Raw genomic sequence first — 24,004 nt, 5'->3', positions numbered from 1 at the left:
GAAAGCCAACATACGACCGATCCGCCTAATTGTAACGTTACTTGGGGAATTAATTTACTTCTTATTCTCATCATGGCTTGGTGTCAAACTTACCTGTTTCCAAATCCTTTTGTCAAGTGATTTGTGCAGTTTACAGCCGCACAATATGGCATTTTAATGCCTCGCTCAGGGTCTCGGAACGTCAGAAAAACACGGTACAACATGCAGTCACTGTATGTGGATAGCGTCTGCTGGGATTTGCACGCAAAAAAGTTCCGCTAAGCAAAATGGCGGACGTCACGTGACAATGAGTCGCGAGACGGCGACAAAACGGGTGGCGAGTGATTCTTCTATGTGTAAGAGTTCTGTGGTTTGTACGAATCTTCCTCAAGACTCTCAGTCCTGCGCTTATCGCGCATGATGCGCCATCTGTTGTTCGTTTCCTGCATCTATCAGCAGGGAAATTCATTCAAAATGGCGCGCTACTAGAACTAACTGCATGCATGGAGCTCGTCATTCATTTCTAAGACAGACATTTTCGCTTCAGGTAACGTAGGAATTAATGCATTCCTTTATTTTTTCCATACGAGTGTCATACTTATCAGTCAGAAAAAGAAATAATTAACCATATAAACATTGAATTGGCTTTATTTACCGGGTTTTGCCGTACGGTATACGGGCAGTGTAGCTAACGAACGTTAGAAAACGCCACTTCACCGCCCGTGGTAAACTAAGGGCACGTAAGGCCAAGGCAAAAAAAAAGGTCGGAAGTGAAAAGAAGCGCTCAAGCAAGTAAATTTAACTAGCAATAATTGATTGCCGCAGAAGTCCTCAGCCCTAAAACTATTAGTAATCTTCTATCGCTTTTACGTCGTAGATTCTGCTGCCTAGTGCCGGTGGGCGCACGACGGCCACAGAGACAGGACACGAAAACCACGAAAACCAGTGAAAACGTAGACCACGCAGACGGTAGAGTAGGACTAACCTAGTCTAACGGGTTAGAAGTCTACAGCCAGGAGCTGAGGATAGTAACTAGTTAGGCCTAGAAACAAGATCCAATCACCTGACGCTTTTTTTTTTGTTCGTGGCGGCATACTCGTGAAATAGACCCCATGCCCCACCACTGCGTGTCCGTACTACGGCGGCTCGCCTATTTATACTCGTGAATTCAGCCCCACCGTGTGGCGCTCATCGACATCGGTACCTGTAGGTAAGCACGGTGGTGGGGCTTCCTTCCACAGTATACTCGTGAATGCGGCCCCACCAAACGGCGTTTACGGGAAATTGATACAGCGGTGGGGCCGATTTCCACGGCATGCATCTTTCGTCCTCCCTCTCTTCTCGGAAGGACTCCCTAAATGTCCCTTAACTGATTTAACGGCCAATTTAACCATTAATGCAATTACAACCCTACCTAACCCTAAACCCTAAGGCCTAACCCTATCCCTAACCCTAACCCTAGGACCTACCGGGTACCCTTGCTTGCTAACGCACGGGTGCACGCGCACTGCGGTGGGGCCTATTTCACGATTTGGCCTTCGTGGCTTTGAATTCCGTACTCAGACTACAGGAAATTTCGGCTAAAAATAACACATTAAAAAAATGTCTTTTTCTTTGCGTGGTGCAAAATCGCATTGTATTATTACCGGACTTATAATTCTACCCCTCTAAAAAATGTCTTTTTCTTTGTGTGGTGCAAAATCGCATTGTATTACTGGACACAATTTTCACAGTGACATTTAGGATGAAAACTGAAAAAGCATTCCAAGGCAAGCTTAATTTTTTTTTTTCACGGACATGCCGGAAGGTAAAGGATCACGCCAGGTGACTTCAAGGAATCAGTACGGTCATGCCAGACCCTAGCAGTATGGATGATCCCGGAATGATGATCCGTAATGATCCATGATAGGATGTCTGTTAAAGTGTGAGAGGGTTTTCCAAATTACCATGCACACTGTTTGCTATTAAAAGCACCAACTATCAATTTCAAGTTTATCATTTGTGCCATATTCCCAGGGAATCACAGTGGACAGTGTATTTGACTTGGTCAAAATTCATTTGAAACAATCTGGAAAATGCACATATTTTTATTTACTTCATGTGTGCTGTACATGTGTATGTCATGGTGTGTGTGTTATCTCTAGTAACAAACTGCTGCATTCAATATCTTTTCATCTTCTGCAGAACAAGAGAGAGAAGTTCCTTCTGTACGGTATCAATTTCTTCAGACTGTCGTCACTTTGGGCACGATCACCAAGACATTTCCTAGACCAGGCCCAAGACCTCAGTAGCGATGTCTAAGCGGAGGGCAGGCATGGAGCTCACCCATGAAAACTGGGATGAGGAGGAGGAACCGGAGGAGGTAAGGCTCAAGTCCTTGGGGTAAGCCCCAAATTATACTTAAAAGGACAAAGTTCACCTTCATATACATGTGGAGTGAGATAATGCAGCAATATAAGTAGAACACATCAGTGAAAGTTTGAGGAAAATTGGACAATATGTTTAAAAGTTATACATTTTTAAAGTTTCTGTGCAGTTACTGCTGGATAGGAAGACTACAATTGTACTACAGTTGATGATGTCAGATGCATAGAACAATAAAAGGAAAATATAAAGAGAATTCCACAAAATTTTCTTTTTTGAAAGAAAGTAGACATTCCCTCAACTTGTAGCTGACATACGTTAAGGGTAATGTTACTACCCCTGCCTTCTGAAAGAGGCAAGTCATGTGTGCTTTTATTATGAGAGAAAAGTGAAAAGACAGTATATTGAATTTTCTTTATATTTTCTTTATATCGTTCTACACATAAGACATCACAAGCTGTCAGTAGTCTTCTCATCCAGTGATAGCGGAACTGAAACTTAACCAAAAAATCATAACTTTTGAACGATTGTCATATTTCCCTCAAACTTTCACTAGTATTCTACTAATATTGCTGCATTCTCTCAATCCACATGTTTACGAAGGTGAACTTCTCCTTTAACAGCCAGTCCCAAGATGCTACACAATGTATCTCTACCACTCGGCTGGTCAGGCAAGCAGATTTTCAAATTGCTGCAGAACACTGGCCTGAACGTGAATTTTCCTTTTTTTTTCACAATTTTACAGTGCAAATGGGTTATCCAGCCATTTCTTCAGATGGAAAATGGGGAAAAAAATATGACAACAAACAAACAAGTCTGGAATTATAAATGCCATTGAACTTACTATTTTGTAAGTGTACAAAATAAAATGTTTCATTTGGCATTTATAATAAACAAAACACTCCTTGGGACTAAGGTACTGCATTTATGGATCCTTCTTCCCTACCTTATGAATTCTGTTTATACTTTCTGAGTTGATAAATTCCCAGATTACTTGAAGACAACTCTAATTCATTGTGTACATACTGAATTGAATAAAATAGGCAAGGTTAAAGAGAAGGGTGAAACTTCACTGAAATTAGGCAAAGGTTAAAGGGAAGGTAAACCCCAAGAGCAATGTGGATTGAGTGAAAGCAGCAACATTAGTAGAACACATCAGTGAAAGTTTGAGGAAAATCGGACAATCGATGCAAAAGTTATGAATTTTTAAAGTTTTGGTGTTGGAACCGCTGGATGAGGAGACTACTAGAGGATATGACGTATGAGTGGACAACAATACAAAGAAAATATAAAGGAAATTCAACAAAAATTCACTTTTCTAGAATTATGAAAGAGCAATGGACCAACCGCTTTCAGAAAGCAGGGGGAATAATTGCTACCCTTAACATATGTCAATATCAAGTTGATGGAATTTGTAATTTTCATGAAAAATGGATTTTTGTAGTATTTTCTTTATATTTTCTTGGTATTGTCGTCCACTCATACGTCATAGCCTCTAGTAGTCTCCTCATCCAGCGGTTCCAACACCAAAACTTAAAAAATTCATAACTTTTGCATCGATTGTCCGATTTTCTTCAAACTTTCACTGATGTGTTCTACTAATGTTGCTGCTTTCACTCAATCCACATTGCTCTTGGGGTTTATCTTCCCTTTAACAACAACTACAAAAAGAAAATCAGCAATTCAGTTAGTGCCGAGACAACCCTCTTGACAAAATTTATATGGTGAATATGAATGAATGGTAATTGATTCCAGCAAGATTTCTGAACAGGGAGATGAGTAAAACAAACATGCTGGGGAATACCCAGAAAATGGAATGAGTCATGGTTGTGACACAATACAGCACATCCATAGACGTGGACATTGCTGGCTGTGTACCCATTGAAAACACCACATACAATACGACACTCTGTGCTTTCAGCAAGAAAACTTGAACATACGTGTACCTTGCTCTCTCGTGGTGCAGATGAGTGAAAAGAAATGTGAGATAAAAAAGGTGTAGGAGGCAAATGCTTGGGCTTATCATTGATGCCTCGGTCACATATAAACACGGATGCTCAAGGATTTACACGGTGATCCGGGGAGATCCGGGGACGTCCAGGGAGATCCGGGATTTTGGTATGACTGTACAACTGTACACACGGTATCAACACGGCAGCTACACGGATAAGGCCGGAAGAGCGCAGCGTCTACACGGACAAACACGGCATCTACACGGATCTACACGGCAGCAACACGGACCACCCCAGATTGCTCTGCCAACATGGCAATCCCCGGATGACGCCGGATATTTTTGACCTCCAAAAGTTGCCGTGTTGGCCTCCCGGCGTCAACACGGATCTCTCCCCAGATCAGATCCGGGGTGGTCCGGGGTGATCCGGGATGTCTATGTGACTGGGGCATGAGGATGGTTAAAGAAAACGAAAGCCCCAATGTACATAGTGACTGGGGGTTTAGTGAAAGCAGCAATATTAGAATACACCACCAAAAGTTAAAGGAAAATTAGACTATTGATTCAAAAATTATCAGTTCTTACAGTTTTGGTTCTGTCATCGCTGAATAAGAAGACTAAGTACAGTTCGTGATGGACAACAATACAAAGAAGAAATATATGGAGAATTCCACAACATTTAATTTTTCATGAAAATTAAACATTCCAGAGACTTGCTACAGACAAGCTTGTTATGTTAAAGCTAGAATTGAATAGTACTCTGCAGGTCTCCATTTGGAATATGTTCGATGTAAGAAACTTGTCTGGTTGGCCAAATTTGCCAGGATATCGAGTTGTGTTGTACAGTGGACTCCCATTATAACGAAGTCCTTGGACTGGCAGTTTTCTTTCGTTCTATCGAACCGAACAAATAAACATTATAAATACATAGAGTGGATGATGTTCCGGCCTGAATTTTTACTTTGTTGTAACCGGAATTTAGTTATAACCGTGTTCATTATGACGGGAGTGCACTGTAGTATATTGAGATCAAAATTGTGAAATAACAAAAGTCGGTGTACCCGACTTTCATTCCTAGAGTGCCCCCCCCCCCCCCCTTCAGCAGTGGATGTGTAGAATGCTGCCAGTGCATGATAATCGAATCATGTCCAACCAGTAGTATAAGCCAGTTCATAATTAGCTCATGGGCACGTTGGTACAAATGACCTTTCTTTTTTCTCAGTTGGTTAGGCACTTTAATCGTTTTCAAAGAGACATTATTCGTACCGGGAAGCTTACCAGACGTAACAATTCATGGAATTCGTGTTCAAATAATAAATGAACTTGCATAGACCAGGTGACCACAATGGTCCGTCAATCAATCATTGGGGAAGCATCCATTTCGTTGTTTTGCTTTGAATGCATTAAAAAACTGTTTTATTCATATTGCCAAATACCAGGTTTGCTGTCAGGTGGATGTACTGGCAAGCAACATTTACAAGGATGACATGAATAATCATTATATGACAGATGCTTATCTCAGAGAATTTAAAAACCAACGTGCCTCTTGGTACAAATGACCTTTTTCTGCTCATGCGCAAAGTGGAACTACGAACTGGCTTATTGAATGGTATGCAGAGCAAGACTCTCGCATGCAATGGCCTCATTTATTGGGTGTACATGTAATCGAATATAAAGCATCATGTACACCATGGTATTAATTATAGCTCTGAGATCACAGTACACCTTATACATCCGGCGATGCTTTTTGGCTATTATTTCACATTTTTGTTGATGCATACCAGAAATTGTGTTGTTACTGCAGTACTTCACACATTTTTAATGCACTCTTGTATATTTCAGAGCAAAAATCAACATTTCTGCATGCAAATGAGTTTCCACTGTTTAAACTTGAAGTATGTTGGTGAACTGTAAAACTAGTACTTTCCTCATAATGTCGATCAAAAGAAAAATAACTACCAATCTGTGACTTGCAGGCTGGAACGTTTGCAGTTGCGGACAGAGATACCCTGTCGAAACGACCAATCATCAAGGCACGAAGGAGATTTACACCTCAGCAGGTATGGTATCAGTAAAATAACCATTCTTGAAATATTTTGCATGTGATCAGTTGTGTTTTGATAGGTTTCTGTTTTAGGGTCGTTAGTACATATCTTTGTTTTACTCACATTGTAGAAATGTGTGTACAACTGTAGTTACCTGAAAAGAGATTCATCTGATTGATGTTATATAGTATTGCAAATGAAACATTTATCCATTTTATTGTGGTTGTGACAATATGAATTATTCACATTATCTGCATAGTTACCTCCTTGATAACCTTCATGCAGTATGCTACATTTGTGCCTTTAAATGTTCCATAGGTGTTTTCACATCAGCCCGATAAAAATCCAAGCTCGAGATATTTTTCACGATCGCAAATTAGCGCACTATTTCATTTCCTATTCACATCAGCCGAAGAGAATTAGCCCAAAATTTTTTCAAAAATTTCTCATGATTTGTGTGCAGTTTGCCTCGATCAGTCGGGACACACATGCTGGGCATGATGGGATGCATCGCGCTAATTTCTTGAGGCAATTTCACATTATCAAAAAGCGCGCTAGTTCGCAAATTATCCCGCTATTTCAGAAATTTCCCAAGTTGGACTCAAGAAATTTTTCTCAATCAGAGCAATAAAATCAGCGCGCTAATTTGTATCCACATTATCGAATAGCGCGCTATATTTGGAATTGGGTTAATTTCCCAAGTCAGAAAACAGCGCGCTATTTCGAAACATCAGGCTGATGTGAAAACACCTATTGTGACTGTCTTCATGTCAACATATTGCTTTTGTCCACCTGCTGCATAATTCTTTTTATGCATTCTTTCTCACAATCTGTCTGATGTACATTGCACCCATCAATTACTGCTATGCCAGGCAAGCTGCTATCAGTCTGGAGTAGTTCACAGTATTTGTCAAAAGAACTATGCATAAAATTTTTCTCTTCATGGTCCGTAGGTCAAGACCATTCTCTTGTTGGATGTTCTGATGTAAGGAAACCTGTGTAGGCAAGTGTTGTGCAGGGAATGAGTATCAGTACCCGGTATGCACATTTCTATGCAGCTGTAATTGGGGTTAGAGAAAGTTGGTGTTTTCTAATGTCAGGAAGCTGTGTACTTGTGGAAAGCTTTACAGGATAGTGCAACAGTCGTTGTGAAATAGGACTGGAACTCTGAATAGCCACAGTTAGGGAATGTGTATCTTTGTGCTTGTATTTCTCTGCGTTCCTGTAACATTTTGCTCTGACTCGGATGAATGTTCTTGAGGGTGATGATTATTTTTCTTGTCTTGACTGTGATTGTTTAGGAGGGGAGCACCGCCCCAGCGCCAGCACCGTTTGCTGCATTTAAAGGTTTCTCAGGATTTGGAGCTGCTGGTCTGTCGGCTTCCACCAAGCCAGCTGCCTCTTTCAGCTTCAAAGCAAGCAGCACTGACACAGTGTCATCGAAAGCGCCCTCAATAGACCAAAGTGCAAAAGTTGCTAAAGAGAGCAAGCCTCTATTCAGCTTCAAATCCAGCTCGGACAACCCGCCCCCGTCGACTATGTTCAGTCTGGGAAAGACGGAAAAAGACTCGAAGGCGGCCGCCAATGGCGCCTCGTTGACGGTGACTTCCACTGTGAACGGCAGCAAGGGAATGGACCGGTATACCAGTGAACTCACAGCGCTCAACAAATCAGTCAGTGCGTGGATTCAGAAGCACGTGGACTCGAACCCTTTGTGCGACCTCTCTCCCATATTTGACGACTACAAAAAGCATTTGAGTGACATTGAGAAGAAGCGCAGCACCGAGGAGGAAGCATCGGCCAAGAATGATGCAAAGCTGTTTCCAGCACCGGTCAACCCGCTGGCATCTTCTCAGGAGAAATCCTCCAGCAGTAGTACGGCTGTCTCCTGTACAGGTATGGTAGCCAAAGTTTGAATACTGGCAGATAGGGGATTTCATCATTTGATTATTGCCATGCAGCCACCAGCTGTCAGCTGTGATAAAGATTGTGTCTTAACCTCTAATTTGTGTTTTAGTCAAACTACTACTGTGTTCAGACGATCCTCCGCTTTGCAGGGAATGTCCCATTTGCCCCGGCAATCCCATCGTGTGAACGCTCGGTGGGACATTCCTCGCTCCCCCAGCAAGCTTGTCGAGTCTGGCAACAAAATTCTGGCAGGGAACTGACCTTGAGCTCTCGCACAGCTGTTTTCCTCAGAAGTGCGCATGCTTAACATGTCATGGCGAAGTAGGCAGTCAGGTGCTGTACACGTAGCTGTCACTTGAACTTGCAATCGCGCGCCCTACAGCACCACGTACAGTGACTTAACACTCAGCTGAAACCACTAGCCTTGATTTTGTCCCCCTTTCAGCGGGGGATTTCAATGCACGTGTGGAATGTCGACCGTAAAATTCTTCACACTACCCCTGCAAGGCGGGGAATCGTCTGAACGTAGGATGCATGTATCTGAAGACATATTTAGGTCTGTTGCACATTGCATAACCTAAATGATGTCATTGTTTCATGAAAGATCTTTAATTGCTTTTTTCCCCCAGTACATCTGTTCATGTACTATGTCCCAAAATTGATATTAAACAGGTATAAATTTATTTTATTCGTTATTTTCTTCTATTTTTTTTTTTTTGGGGGGGGGGAGGGGGTCTCATGAATACCTTATGTACCTCCGCCCTCAATATTGACATGAAATATTAACATAATGATAGCTTAAAATCATTTTTCCAACCAAGCATATTCCTGATAAGGATAAGATTCCATCACTCCGTCATGGTGTTGACTGTGATAAACAGATGTAGTGAATATCCCGTACGCTGGTTACGCGCATCATACCTGCGTTGCCAGGCAGCCGGAGCGCATCATCCCTGGCCTTGGATGCGCGCGTAGAAGACGCTGACAGTTGGAAACCAGCAGTGACTAACTAGATATATAAGTCAGTTCAACCTGCTAATGTTATTAATTTAGTAGTTTTAACCCGTTGTAACATTGGTGTCAGGAGTGAGATGAAACTGAATTATAACCTTACTATGTGCAAATTGTGAGAGGTGGTTGAATTGAGTGAAGTTATGGGGATAACTTGTTAATGAGATGTAGGTGTATATTGCGTAAGTTGCCAGCTGATGGTAAATTGATGTGTTTTATCCAACATTGTGTTTGCGTGCTGTACATTTTATGGTTTATGATCAGTGGCTGCTGTACCGAGCATGATGTGTTGAACACCAGTAATAATGCACTCTGAGCGACAAACTAAAATGGTCACTAGGAGGGGAGCCAGAAGGGCTTGTCGTGAGGGGTGAAGTTGAAGGAGAGGTGTGTAGGTTCCTCGTCGATATGGCAACTCGAACGCTCAAGGTGGGAATGAGCGAAATTCCACTTCTTCAAGAGACATCTGGAGCTAACGGTGTGAAATGCTCGAGATTGTAGCATCTTCAATTGAGGTACCAGAAAGAAATGAATCCAGTGTACCAGTTGGCATATCGACGAATTTGAACATGAGAGTGGACGCAATATGAATCAAATCAAATCAAAAGTACATGTGGAAGTGTTGAATGTGTCGTCAATCCTTCAAATAGGGAGGGAATAAAGGGAGGGATAGAAGGTGTCGAGGTGAAGCCGATTGAGTTGGAACCGCAATTGGAAGCACCAGCTGGAAGGGGTGGGACAGAGTTTTCTATGGAAGAGAAAGATGAAATGAGAAAGATGAAATGCGGAAGTTTCTGCACAAACGACAGGATGTAGTCTCCACAGGACCGACAGACATATTGACGCCGAAGATTGACAAGTGTGATGCTACGCCGATACGACGACGACTTTGTATCCCTTCACAAGTCAAAAGACAAAGAGTTGTAAATGCGATAGACGAATTGACGGTTGACTTCATAAACGGTCCCATGGATGATGAACATAGATGCCCATCTGAATATGTCAAACAACGTGACAGGCCTTTCATCACCATTGAACAAACCTGTCAACATCTGCAAATTTCGGGAGATCGGATCAAGAGGAAGTTTGATGAAGATTTAGAGAGAAGAGAACAGGTGTGGCTGCACAATCCTCGTAGGCGCAAAGGATTATCCCCTAAACTCACGTCGGAGTGGGAGGGCCCATACACAATACTGATGAGACTAAATGATGTGGTCTACAGAATTCAGACGACCAAACGAAGCAAGCCCAAAGTTGTGCGCCGTGATTGGTTGTGGCGGTACAAAGGGCACAAGGAATCCTGGTTGGCTGACGAATAGATGAACTCAGCAACAGTGCTTAATAAGTGCACTCAGACGAGTAATAGTGGAAATTAGAGTTTTGTTGTTGTTGTTGTTGTTGATGATGTTGTTGCATTTCCTTATTTCATTTAGTTAGCTTCCACTTTAGAATGTTTTAGTGTGTGGTGTAATTGCGTTTCCGACACCTTCTGACACCATTGTTTTTTTAATTAGTCTGTACTAGTATTCTATTTTTGAATGGTAGGATTTAAAGGAGTTATTCCGATCTCTGCTGAATGAGATACACAGGTCTCGTTTGTCACTCAGCATTAGAGCGCTTGAAAATTAGTACCTGTGAAGAACAGGGATACAGCGCAGTGTTCGAGGTGTAACAAATGAGATCAGTGTAGTTTAGGAGAGAAAAAAAAAGAAGAAAATTAGTAAGAATTGTAGTTCATTTTTGGTTGAATTGAAACTTGTTTGTGTACAGAGAAGGGAATATTCATTTGACGGGATATCAAATTTGTAAGGAGGGGATAATTTAGTGAATACCCCGTACCCTAGCTACTTGTATGCGCATCATACCTGCGTTGCCAGGCAGCCGGAGCGCACCATCCCTGGCCTTGGATGCGCGCGTAGAAGATGCTGACAGTTGGAGACGAGCAGTGACTGACTTAACACGTAAGTCAATTCAACCCGCTAATGTTATTAATTCAGTAGTGTGAACCCGTTGTAACACCGAGTAACCTCAGGTATTAAATAAGATAATGACATCAAATCACAGATTTATGTTTTGTTCACACACACACAGACAGAAAAAAAGATTTTAAAAAAAACACTGAAAGTCACTGATAATGCATTGCACTGCTGCAATCACTTGGCTATGTTAATTCATTCTTCATTATTTCACTCACAAGAAGTGAAAGGTTAAAGATTATGTAGGATGAAGGCCAGTGAAAGGAATTGAATTAACGTCATCTAATTTGCATGTTTTATGATACTGTGATCTAAAATACTTTGCCCCCCCCCCCCCCCCAAAAAAAAAAAAAAATCATCTGTCAAATTCTGTAACTTTCTTAATTCGATACAGATTTTATATGAAGTGTCTATTTGTCTGTGTGTTTGATTTCATTCTTCTTGAAAAAGCCACTGTGAGCATGGATTAGAGTTTTATTTTCATGATGTAATCGGACCCTCCAGTCATTTGGCAGTTATCGACTGAATATTCCTGCGTATTCACGAAGGCTACGTTCATCATCAGATGCATTCTTACTCCAAACACCCAGAGTAAAACATGGGTATGGTGATCGTGCTTTTTCCGTTATGGGACCAAAATTGTGGAATCAGTTACCTCTTCAGTTAAGGGAACTGTCATCTACAGAGTCATTCAAATCCAAACTTAAAACTTATCTGTTCCTTTCATACTGAGGACTGTAATTGCTGTATGTTATTAATATTGGATCAATATTGTATTTTTAATTGGTATATGTTGTATTCTTTATTTGGTATATGTTTGTTTTTGTCTCCATTTTCTTATTTGTTGAAATGTTTGCATATGTATATGCACGTAAATATTTGATATCTTTTCATTTTTGAAGCGCCATGAGCACTGAAAAGTGGACCTGTGCGCTATACAAGTAGCCACTATTATTATTATTATTATTTAAGTTCTGTTGACACCGTCATCCCTGGCTTCTGAACTGATACTGTAAAACATATTTTCGCGGCAGAAAATTTTTGCAAATTGGAGCCGACGCCCTTTTTCACGGCAGGAAAATTTTGCGAGTTGCCTCTACCATTCAATGCATATAGTGCAGACAAGAACTTGCATGTGCATTTTAATTTCACAAATCTTGGCTCTCGCAAAATTTGCGAAATTAACCCATTGAGGACGAGTCCCGAGTATACTCGGGCAGGTGTCTATGGGAAATATGTGTTGTAGCAAAATTAAACCGTCCTCAACAGGTTAGAATGCACGCGAAAATCCTCGTTTTACAGTCATAATGGATTGCCAGTTTCACTTTGAACAGTCAGTCAATTTGTGTAAACTTGTAGAACCGTTTCAGAGACTTATGAGTGATTAGTTTTATGCGCATCAACACTCCCGTCTGCTTGCCTTCTCAGAGGAAATTTCATCGTGATATTATGTTGCTTTATGAAAAAATAGAAAAATTAGAAAAGTTGGTGAATCAAACTTTTGGAAAAAAAAATCACACACAAAAAAAGTTATGAACCGTAAGAGTAAAGAGAATAAGAAAAGTAGCAACTCTGCTGTGTGTGATGTACAAAAAGTAGATTATGTTGAGTAGCTCTCCGTGTTGTTTGTACACAAAAATTCACAGATTTTCGTTTTTTCTCTCAAGAAAATTGTCTTTACTCCTGTTAATAAGGATAACACTCCTTCTGACCGGAGAGGTTCTGTATGTGCTCAAATATTTGAGAAAAATGAAAACTATAGAAGTTGTACATGTATAAATACAAAACAGATGGAGAAATGATGAACACAGAGTTTCAAGTTTGTTATACTCTCTAAACTTTTCCATTTCATAACTTTTTGTGTGTGTGTGTGTCTGACTTTTCCCTCAGATTTTCCTTAATTTTCTTCTCTGATTTTCCCATTTTCTTACAAGTTAACAGTGTGAGGATGAAATTTCTGTCTAATTGCTGAGAATCCTTATCTAGAATCCTTATTTCAATTTTTCACCAAGGATTTAAGTTTGGTGGTGCGGGCTCCTCCTCCTTTCCCTCCTCCTCCACAACCACGTCGACCACTCCAGGCAGCAGAGGAGAAACGGTGAAGACAGAATCCTCAGCACCAAAGACGGGGTTTAGCTTTGGCAGTGGGTCGCCAACCATCTCTGGCTTTGGGACGGGGGCATCGTCTTCGATGTGGAAGACGACGACGACAGCAAAATCGGATGCGCCCTTTTCCTTCGGCAGTGCCATGTCCAAGCCCAATTCTACTGCAGGTAAAAGATTCTGTTTAGTTGATATGTGGGTTTTTGTTTAATGGCATATAAGTACCCGCACCTCGCCAGGGGCCCTAAATCGCTACTTGCCTAAAATGGCTACAAGCGCAAAGAACAAAAATGTACTTGTGGGACTCTTTACTGTGTACAGTACGCTTGGATCTTGCACAGGGTTACCACAACCAAGCAAACTGAGGCAAAAACAGGCCAGTTTTTCTTAATGAAAATCTTAGATTTATAGACTCTATAAGAAAGTGATGCTGTAACTTACATGTTGGTGTTGATCACGGTATTATCTATAATTATCTATAATATTGCAGCAGATATAGAAGAATATATATCATACCTTTGAAATCCTTTGAAAAACAGGCCAGTTTTTCTTAGTGAAAATTTTAGATTTATAGACTCTATAAGAAATTCATGCTGTAGCTTAATGTCGTCGCTGGGGTGACAAGACCTTGTATCTGGAATTTTGGTGAAAATGCCTTTTTTTGATTAATGGTCAAATAACGGGTTAAGTGATATCCTGTCCAAATCCCAACTGTCTTAGTCCAAAAATGAAGCCACCATGGCATGTCAAAGGAAAGGCTATCCCATTCGCTATAGTGCTTTGGCTTCCATGTTTTTTGGCTCTCCTGAACATTTGACATTTTGGAGATATGAGGTCTTGTCGCCCCAGCGACGTTATATGTAGGTGTTAATCATGGTATTATCTATAATCGTCTATAATATTACAGCAGATATAGAAGAATATATATCATACCATTGAAATCATATCTTAGAAGTGGGCTTTAAGTTGTACCAAACTTATTTGCCCCTCAGCACCAATGAAGATAATTAATTTCTGTGTGACAGGATTTATACAGCTGGAGTGCATGGACATTTGAAAATTTCATTCGGATTATAGTCATCTATCTTTAATACCGGATCATGCCCAATATTTCTATGGATTTGTTTTGAATGTGTTGATTGAAGTGCTCTCTACTTCATAAGATGGTAGACTGTTCATTCTGATATCACTCTTTGAGAAAAAGAGGGTCTCACTTTGTATTGACATACTTCTTCATATCTTAAATAAATCGATGTCCTCTTGTTCAGCTGCCAGTTGAAAATTCAAAGAAGTCTGACAGTTGAGCATGTATTCCCTGTACAATTTTGTAGGTTTGTATCATGTCTGATCTATTATATCTGTAGGCCAGTGAAGGTAGCTTTCGGTGTTCAAGCCGTGATGTGTATTGCAGACACTGTAGGGGATGCACTAGTCTTGTTGCTCATTGTTGCACTTTCTCTATTTTCACAGCGTTTTTTTTTCTTTTTTTGAATGTAAGTGATAGTGGTAAGGATTTTAATGAATCAATGCTTATTTCAAAATGAATGTCATATGCAAAATCAACATTTATGGACTCTTGATTCCACTTAGTTGAAGGCTTTGCAACTTACACAAGTCAAAAAAGCCTTGACTGTGATGCCAACAAGTGCATCTCACATTGTTGACCTGTGCATGTTAATTTTTGTACATGATGTTGTTGCCACAGCAACAGAGTCCCGAGATGCTGATGCTCAGGAGGAATCGGACGAGCCACCCAAAGTGGAGGTCAAGGTCATTGAAGAGAAGGATGCCCTTTTCTCTACCAGGTGAGTCATTGCATTTCTTGGGGAAAATTCACCCCAGTCATATGCAAAGGTGATAGATTGAAGTTGCTGACATTAAATGGGTGATCAAGTGCAGACAGAAAAAGTACACAGTTGTGATGTCAGTATACAAATGATGCACAGGACAGAGTGAATCGGTGAGAGTTGGATGCTTGAGTTTAACTTTGAAACTGTTTAAACCCATGAGCACAGTGGGTGGGTGTTAGACTGTTTCCAAAGTTTCCCTTTGTTTGCATTTTTTAAATTGACTCTGTAACATTTTCACTGCACCACATTACTTAGTTGGAACATGAGGACAGATTTTCCATAATGCTTAGTAGCAAAAGTTTTCAGAATATTTCTTCCCTAAGGAAGTGATGAAGAAACTTATGAAAGGAACTCCAAGAAAAGTTAAAAAGCTGTCATGGGCCTTTCTTGGTTATGCCAACAATGTGCATCAAACTGATGTCTTTGTCTTACATGTATTTCTCTCTCATGGTGTATCCTAGATGCAAGGTGTTTTACAAGAAGGATGGGGACTTCAAGGAAAGAGGAGTCGGCATGCTTCATGTCAAGGACAATGGGGGCAGCGGTCAGATCCTGATTCGAGCCGATACCACTCTCGGTGAGTGCCCGTGTATTGTCTTTGGATGATGTACAGGGTGGACCATATGGACAAGGGGGGGGGGGGGGGGAGGGAGGTGTTAGAGAAATAGCTCTAATGTTGCATCTTTCCAGTTTATGCCCCTTTACTGTTATGATGGGATTGTATGGGATGGCGATGGTAGCTGTTGTAGTAGTAGTGGTAGTGATGGTGTTGGTGGTGGTGGTGGTAATAGTATTACTTTTTTTAGTATTTGGGGATGATGGCACAAAAGTAATACATGTGGTAGTAACAATACAAAATGTCATAACAGTGGTAATAGTGACATAAGAATAATGGAATTGGTGGCATTGCGTTTAACCAGGAAGAAAGGACAATGAAAATGGGTATAGTTGTAGTGGAAGGGATTTGTAGTGTCGGTAATAATATGATAATAAAACAATTTATGATGCTCTGTATGCTTATGTTACTTGGTGCTACATGAGTAGTAGTATTATTAGTAGTAATAGTAGTAATAGTAGTAGTAGTAGTAGTAGTAGTAGCTTAGTAGTAGTAGTAGTAGTAGTACTAGTAGTAGTAGTAGTAGCTTAGTAGTAGTACTAGTAGTAGTAGTAGTAGCTTAGTAGTAGTAGTAGTAGTAGTAGTAGTAGTAGTAATAGTAGTAGTAGTAGTAGTAGTAGTAGTAATTGTAGTAGTAATTGTAGTAGTAGTGGTAGTGGTGGTGGTGGTGGTGGTAGCAGTAGTGGTAGTAGTAGAAGTAGTAGTGGTTCTAGTGATGAGCAGTAGATGTAAAGGTTGTTGGGATTTAGTGGTAGCTGCGCAAGCATTTGTAGATCTTGCTCATGCTAAAGTGTAGTCACAATGCTGGTAAAAACAAAACAAAACCCCAACAACGTAAAAGAAAAGACAGAAACCATGAAGACACGTAAAACAGCAAGAAGAAAGTTGTGAGTGTATTAGAGAGATATCAAGAGAAATTTGTGGTCATTGACTGAGGGCAGAGATGTAGTATAGACGACGTGAGATGAAAAGTTTTATCACTGTGCACTCTCCCATCTTCGTCTCCCCAGGCAACGTCATCCTCAATATCGGGGTCTCCTCTGCCATGCTGAACCACTTCACCAAGCAGGGCAAGAACAAGAACAACATCATGCTGATCTCGCCGCTCAACCCGCCGGCGGACAAGAAGTGCCCAAAGTGCAAGAAGAACTACATCAACCCGCAGGAGAGCACGGCCTGCGAGGAAGGGTGCAAGCCGGACGCCACCCCGCTCCTCCTTCGGGTCAAGACGGAAGCGGAGGCGGACAAGATCATCTCCGAACTGAAGAAGATCTTCTGAGCAAAAAAAGCAGAGACAACCTTTGATGATATGTTCTTCTTTGCTCACCCATATCTCTTTGCTGCGGAATAGAAATGATTCACAGAGAGGGATCCATAGGGAATCCATATTTCGCTAGCATCTAGATGTAGCTTACGTCATCTTTCCTCTAAGTGCTCAATGCACGAGAAAATCTTGAAGTGTCTTTGAAACCATTATATTGGTGATTTCCAACATGCAAAGGACTGCATTCATTTCAATGGCTGGTCGCCACAAGAGAAAGCTCCAAGGCCTATATCTGTCATTAAATGTTAAGGTAAAACTTAGTTTTCAGAAGGGCGCAAAATTTATCCTCCGCCAATCCGAATTCGCTTGGAATTCATCGAAAGGGTCTACTAACAAATTTGTCTGGCTGACCTGATTTTCCAGGATAATGAGTAGTTACAGAGTATTCTGAGACTAAAAGTATAAAATAGTAAAAGCCGCCCTCCCTGTTCGGTAGTGGTTATGTAGAATGTCACATGATGATTGATCATCCCTTAGCAGCCATATTTCCCAACAAGCTGTATGCGATTCACTTTCGCGCCGAAGATCGATGGATACTGCTATGGCCCAATTTGTAACTGATTATCATACATTACATAGCATCCGTGATCAGATATGTTCTCAGATTGCAATACTAGCAGCATACCTTTTTGGCTAATATTTTGCATTTTGGTCAGCGCCTGTCAGAAATCATGTCATCACAGCGTTATTTTACACATTTCTCGTGCATATGTGTCCATTTTAAAGCAAGAATAGACAGTTTTTGCAGGCATATGAGAACAACGTTCTACCTTTAATGTAAGTGGTGTGACAGTCAATAGACATAGTTCCAGAGTTTGGACAATTTACTCCATCATTACCTTTGTGTACAATGTCAGTGACACTTTGAGAAGGGCTTTGAGAAGGACTGAGAGGGTCAAAGTTGTCAATACTTTTTGCCTCCTTTTTTTAACGGAGTATTATCCAGGGAGTGGAGATGATGCGCATAAAGGGCAAATTACTGTTTACAGCATATATTTCACAAGGGTTTTATTTTCGCGAATTACTTGAGTTGGGTGCCATCTGCGAATTTAAGAATAACGGCAAAATATTAACTCTTATCCCATTATGAATATGTGACATGTATGTATTTATTTCTCCTTTTAGTACCGTACTCCATGATCGCGAGTGAACCACTGATGAAATTTTCGGGAAGTCCCGATTCACAAAAAAAGTAGACTTGTTATAAAATATTGCGTATACAGGGAGTGACCAAACTTGTGATTATTGATGCCCTAACTGTAATGTGTTGTACTTGCGAAGTGATGAGAGGGGAAAAAACACAATAAAATGAAATGAGTATCAATTTCTGCATATTTCCCTTGATATCTTCTTCCAGCCCACAGCAAAATCTTGCTTGCAAATTGTGGTGGCGGCAGCGCTCTATAGACTTGCCTCCAATTATGCCTCTGATTATGACACTGTGGAAGAGAATATTTTGATTTCAATGTTCTTAGAGCTAATTCCAGTCACTACCCTTGTGCTGTACTGTCTACGAGAAGCGCAAGCACTGACAAACTTCTGAAAAATTAGAAAATTAACAGTTCCCAGCCTTCATTTTATCTCATTCATTTTGAAGAGGAGCCCATGTGGAAGGCAATGTGTGGGCAAGAAAATTACCCTTATACATATATATTTTCTTAATCAGTTCACAATATCCAACATATCCCCGACATTAATGAGGACTGATTTTTTTTATCTAGTTTGGTAGTAGCATACGTAGACTCCTGGATATTTGTCCAGTGTCGTCCATTTTATTATTAGATTGTTGTATGTGATCTAGGGAGTGTATTAATCTTCTTCGTTAACTGTTCAGAGCAGATCTTGCCACAAATAGAGAAATCCTCATTTGTTTTCTGCACAAGATCAACCAAAATATGATTGCTTTGAAACCTTGACAAGGGAATCAGCTTTTCCTGCCATCAAGAGATTACAAGTTAAAACACAGTCATTTGACATCCATGTATTGCCCCTGCGGTGGCAAAGACCTCGCATCTCAAAATTATGAACTTTCAGGAGAGCAAAACAACTTCTTCATTCGTGCAGCATTTTCACGGAATGACATCAGTGTTGACGTCAAATAATGTAGACATATTATTTTGGATTTCATTGATAGTTGTAATGTTTGAAAACTCAAATCAGTATTTTTAATATCCAAAATTGAATTAGGAGGTTTTTTGATATATGTCAATTGTGATACAAGGTCTTGTCACACCGGGGAAGTTATGTAGACCCAAGTTATCATTATGACAATGTCATATCAGGCATGTAAAATCAAGTATCGTTTTAACTGTCAGCTCTAAATCGAGGGAGGTTTTTTTTTAACAATATGTTCGTCGCACCAAGGGGCAAGTATCTGGAAGTATGTTTTTTCACTCTCCTATTCAAACATATGATATTTTTTAGATGTGAGGTCATGTCGCCCCAACAGCGATGTCTCCTAGTGTTCGTTTATCTGAAATGTGTGACTTTAATTTAATTCTAATCTTACTTCGGTTCTGGCTTATTTTTCCTCCTTCACCCGTTGAGGACGAGTCATGAGTATACTCGGGCAAGTGTCTATGGGAAATGCATGTAGTAGCAAAATCAGTTTGTTCTCAATGGGTTAGAAGAAAAAAGGAATTATAATGGAAAAGGGGGGAAATAAGCCCTAAATACACGCATCATTGAATGCGACTTGTTAATGCTTGGGAAAGCAATGTAAATTCTAAGGTACTGCTCTTTTGTCTCTGGAATGTGTTAAATAAATCTCTTAACCAAGAAATTTCAGTGTAATTTTGAGCAGGATCTGATCCGTGCATACTGGAAGGTTTGATTAATTAGCACCAATTGCATTTTCAAACAATTCAAGCAGTGTCTTCCTTATTGCTGCCAGCAAGCCGAGAATTATCTTGAATGTACTTATACATACAGTGCTTACGTTTTATTCTTTAAAAAAGGAAAAGAGTTTGCAGGGTCATGTAGTATATATACATGTATACAGATAACTCTGCATAAGTCGATTCTAATGGGACCACGAAAGATTAGAATAGTAGTTTGACTTATGCAATATTCAACTTTGGAAATGTAAATAATGCATATTTGATTAAAATGATTCAACTTTGGCAGCATTCAACTTATACGACTTCGACTAGTGCAGAGTTAACTGTATTTACATTTTCTAGATCTGACTGCATGTGTCAATGATGTGATTATTGCATACATTGAATAATTTTAATGTTCATGCGTCATTGTGTTTCGATACATAAATGATGCCTGTGGTATCAAGATCATTTTCTTAATATTTTGCCTTTTATCATTGCATAGAATAATTTTTTTTTTTTCAAATTAGAATTGTTAAATCTTAATGAATTCTGTGGTAAATTATTTCCTATTTTCTCACTTTTTTTGTAATGACTTGAAACAGTTTTAGACAAGTGAATTATTCTTATATGGGGAAACAAATTTGTGATACTTAAAACATCAACATTCGCAGTGGAATATGAATACCAGTATGTATATTGAGCATGAAACTTGAACTGCTTGACCTATGCTCACTGCTTTGTGTGTACATAATACTGACAAAAATAACTCTAAGTGATATTCAAAGTAAAGTTAGAAATACACATGTACACTGATGTAATAGAAAATAAATTTGTTTCGCTTATTCACCTTTTTGTAATAAAATGATTTGTAAATTTTTAATGCAAACTGTATCTATTATGCCTTTCATATGAGCTCTGGTCAAATGTTTGGTTGCTCTTTTCTCGATATTTTTTTGTCATTTGTTGTTTTTATTTTGGTTTGCTTTTGTTACCTCTGCCAAGGAGCTTATGTTTCTGTTGGTGTTTGTTTGTCTGTTTGCAAAATAACTCAAAAGAGTTGTGAAGGGATTTGGATGAAACTTACAGGAAAAGTTGATAATGACACAAGAAAGAGATGAGTAAAGTTTGATAGTGATCTGGGAATTTTGATGAATTTTTGAAGGATTTTTTTTAAAAAAAATCAATGAACTTGGGAGTTCAAGGTGTGTGTATTTGAGGTTTGTATAAGCTTACTTAAGTGTGTGCTCTGTTTGAGGCGCCACTCAGTATGAAACTGTTGAGTTAATCACAAGTCTTTGTTTTTATTTGAAAACTTGGGTGATTTTCAGCATGCGTGTATGGGTGCAAACGGGCTGCTTGGTGGAGGTCTGTGTTCTCTGAGTGCTTTACAGTAATTTTTGTTTTGTTTTGTTTTGTTTGATTATAGTTTTGCTGATTTTGGACTTCTTTCTCTCTACCTCAAAAGTTGTCCTCAAAAGTGATCCCAATTATGTTACATCAATGCTTGCCATTCCTTAATCCTATATTTGCTGTGAGTGCTGATTGGCCCAGAAATTCCCATACCATTAGACACAGTGTCCAAAGTTCCTGGCACAGAAAGGGTTAAGGCAGCTACATGATCCACAAGCTTGCCCACATGAGACAAGCAAAATTTGCTTCCTGCTAAAGATGATTTATTTGAAAGTTCAGTTTGACACCCAGGGGCCCGTTGCATAAAACTTACCGTTGAATTTCAATGGTAACTACATGCTTGTACCGTCAAAATTAGGCGTCACAGCCAATCAGCATCAAGGATTATAACATTTACCGCTAATTTGAAGACTTACCGCTAGAAAGGAGTGGTAAGTCCAGCGGTAAGGGTTTTATGCAACAGGGCCCAGGCCTTTTCCAAGATTTTAACTAGTGGCATCCTTGCACAAGGAAACATGGCAAGAGAAGAGTGATTATGTATATATATATATATATATATATATATATATATATATATTGTCGCTGGGGCGACAAGACATTGTATCTACAAAATGTTAAATGTTCAGGAGAGCCAAAAAACATGGCGGCCAAAGCACTGTGGCGAATGGGATAGCCTTTCCTTTGACATGCCGTGGTGGCTTCATTTTTGGAGTAAGACAGTTGGGATTTGGACAGGACATTATTTGACCATGAATAAAAAAAAAGTCATTTTCACTAAAATTGCAGATACAAGGTCTTGTCACCCCAGCGACGATATATATATATTGACAGCAATTGATGTCAGTATATATATATATATATATATATATATATATATATAATGATATATACATCCAATAGAAACTTATGTATATGAATGTAGAGAGAGAGAAACGGGCAGAGGAAATAACAGATATAGTAAGTGAATGATAAAATAGAGAGAGATGGAGAGATAACACAAACATATCTATATCAATGTATCAACATACCACAGAACATAACCAATCTGTTTCACATTTTCTATCAAAGCTTATGAATATGCAGGTGATGTGAATGTACCAACTTCACTCTTACCAAATTTCAACTAAGTGAATAGGGCTATGATAGAAAATCTGATTCCTGTGTGACCAACAAGTCCCCCTCCCCCCCCCCCCCCCCCAAAAAAAAAAAAAAGAAAGAGAATAGAATAAACTGAAAAAATGATAATAGATTAATAAATAATTTGATGTATTGATTAATCAATCAATGAAAAATAAGATAAATGAAACATGGCTGAAACATAATACATAAAAGGTAAATTGGTAAACCAGTAATCCACCTAGTTGTTAATACAGCAATTGCAAATCATATTTCAACATCATTCTCCAGTTTCCCATTTCTTTTTTCCCCCTTGTTGTTTTACATATTTAGATTTTCTTCCCTATTTTTATCAAACTGGAAAGTAGCCTATCACTCTGTTGGCTCATTGAAATATGAAATTCTTTCCACTTATTTTGTTCGATATCCATCTAGAATTTCACATTACAGGTTATGAATCTGTCACTTTCCATTTGATATGAGTCTGATACACACTACTTTGTTCACTCTACCAGTCACTCCATCAGTCTTCTTATTTCGTTATCCCAATGTCTCTCTCTTTTTTTTTTTAATCTCTGCAGTTTTACCTGTTATGATGCTGAATGAGCAGGCCCTTTTTGCATAGGATATAATAATTTGATATCCGTTATTAATTGAACTGAATATTTTTTATTATACACTCTTTTTACTTTTCTACATATTTCTTCCTCTCTTTTTACCATTCTATAGATTATTGATCAGCTCAAGGATTAGTTGTTTCTTTTTGTTTTGTTTTGTTTATTGCTTATTTTAATAGATGAATATGTTTCCCGTTGTGTACATTCACTCAGTGTGTGAGAAGAATAACTTCAGAACTCTAGCATGAAGCTGAGAATCGACTGCTACATGGCTTTATTCATTTCAAGAAATACAAAATGCTGGGTTGGCGCATTTGTATACCCGTTGGGACAATCCACATTATTTCTAGTCCTAAAATACCCCACCCCCGCCTTTCGTTCTATCCAGAGCTCCAGTATCCTATTTCATGGCCCGATTTCACGGGTACTATCTTGCACCAAACGTGCGGATTTAACTCTGTAATTCCTTCTAAACCAATATGTATTCGGTCTATTAGCTGAATGAACGGCTCTTCGGATAGCTTGGAAATCAATCTCTCAGGATTTGTCTAATGACTGCCCTCTGACAGACCCAGTGATCACATCGTTCATCAACAAGTTTCCTTGTACTGTATTGACAAAGAATAAATTAGATGGGCATACCACATCCGGGCACTTTGGAGAGGTGTATTTGTCCTTTTCACTCCCTCCGCTCATGCCTCCGCTGGAGGAGAATATATCAATAGATTATCTAGTCAGTTCCTCCCTTGATTTTATCGTAAATAGGTTCTTATCATAAGTTTATGTTGGTTGAGGCTGTTTTTATTGATTGAAATAAATCATATTGAGGATTTTCTACCAAATATAAGTTTTATATATTCATCCGCTTGGTGATTCGGTCGAACGCAAGATGTATTTTTGTCTTATGGTATT

General features: G+C 39.5%; 1 protein-coding gene across 1 annotated transcript; it reads left to right on the top strand.

Annotated features, from left to right (window-relative positions):
- The first annotated feature begins 442 nt into the window (after positions 1 to 442).
- LOC139720105 (nuclear pore complex protein Nup50-like) lies at positions 443 to 17,553 on the top strand. The gene is made up of 9 exons (XM_071631473.1): positions 443 to 526; positions 2,164 to 2,341; positions 6,271 to 6,354; positions 7,641 to 8,235; positions 13,247 to 13,261; positions 13,325 to 13,507; positions 15,049 to 15,142; positions 15,649 to 15,764; positions 16,814 to 17,553. The coding sequence occupies exons 2-9, from the start codon at positions 2,273 to 2,275 to the stop codon at positions 17,080 to 17,082; spliced, it is 1,425 nt and encodes a 474-aa protein (XP_071487574.1). The 5' UTR covers positions 443 to 526; positions 2,164 to 2,272; the 3' UTR covers positions 17,083 to 17,553.
- The last annotated feature ends 6,451 nt before the right edge of the window (positions 17,554 to 24,004 follow it).

Source organism: Diadema antillarum, unplaced genomic scaffold (genome assembly GCF_040938485.1).
Source record: "Diadema antillarum isolate AM-2024a unplaced genomic scaffold, OU_Dant_1.0 scf00000122, whole genome shotgun sequence".
NCBI classification, from domain to species: domain Eukaryota; kingdom Metazoa; phylum Echinodermata; class Echinoidea; order Diadematoida; family Diadematidae; genus Diadema; species Diadema antillarum.
Note: the sequence above shows the minus strand (reverse complement) of the source record. Positions and strands in the feature narration are given on the sequence as shown.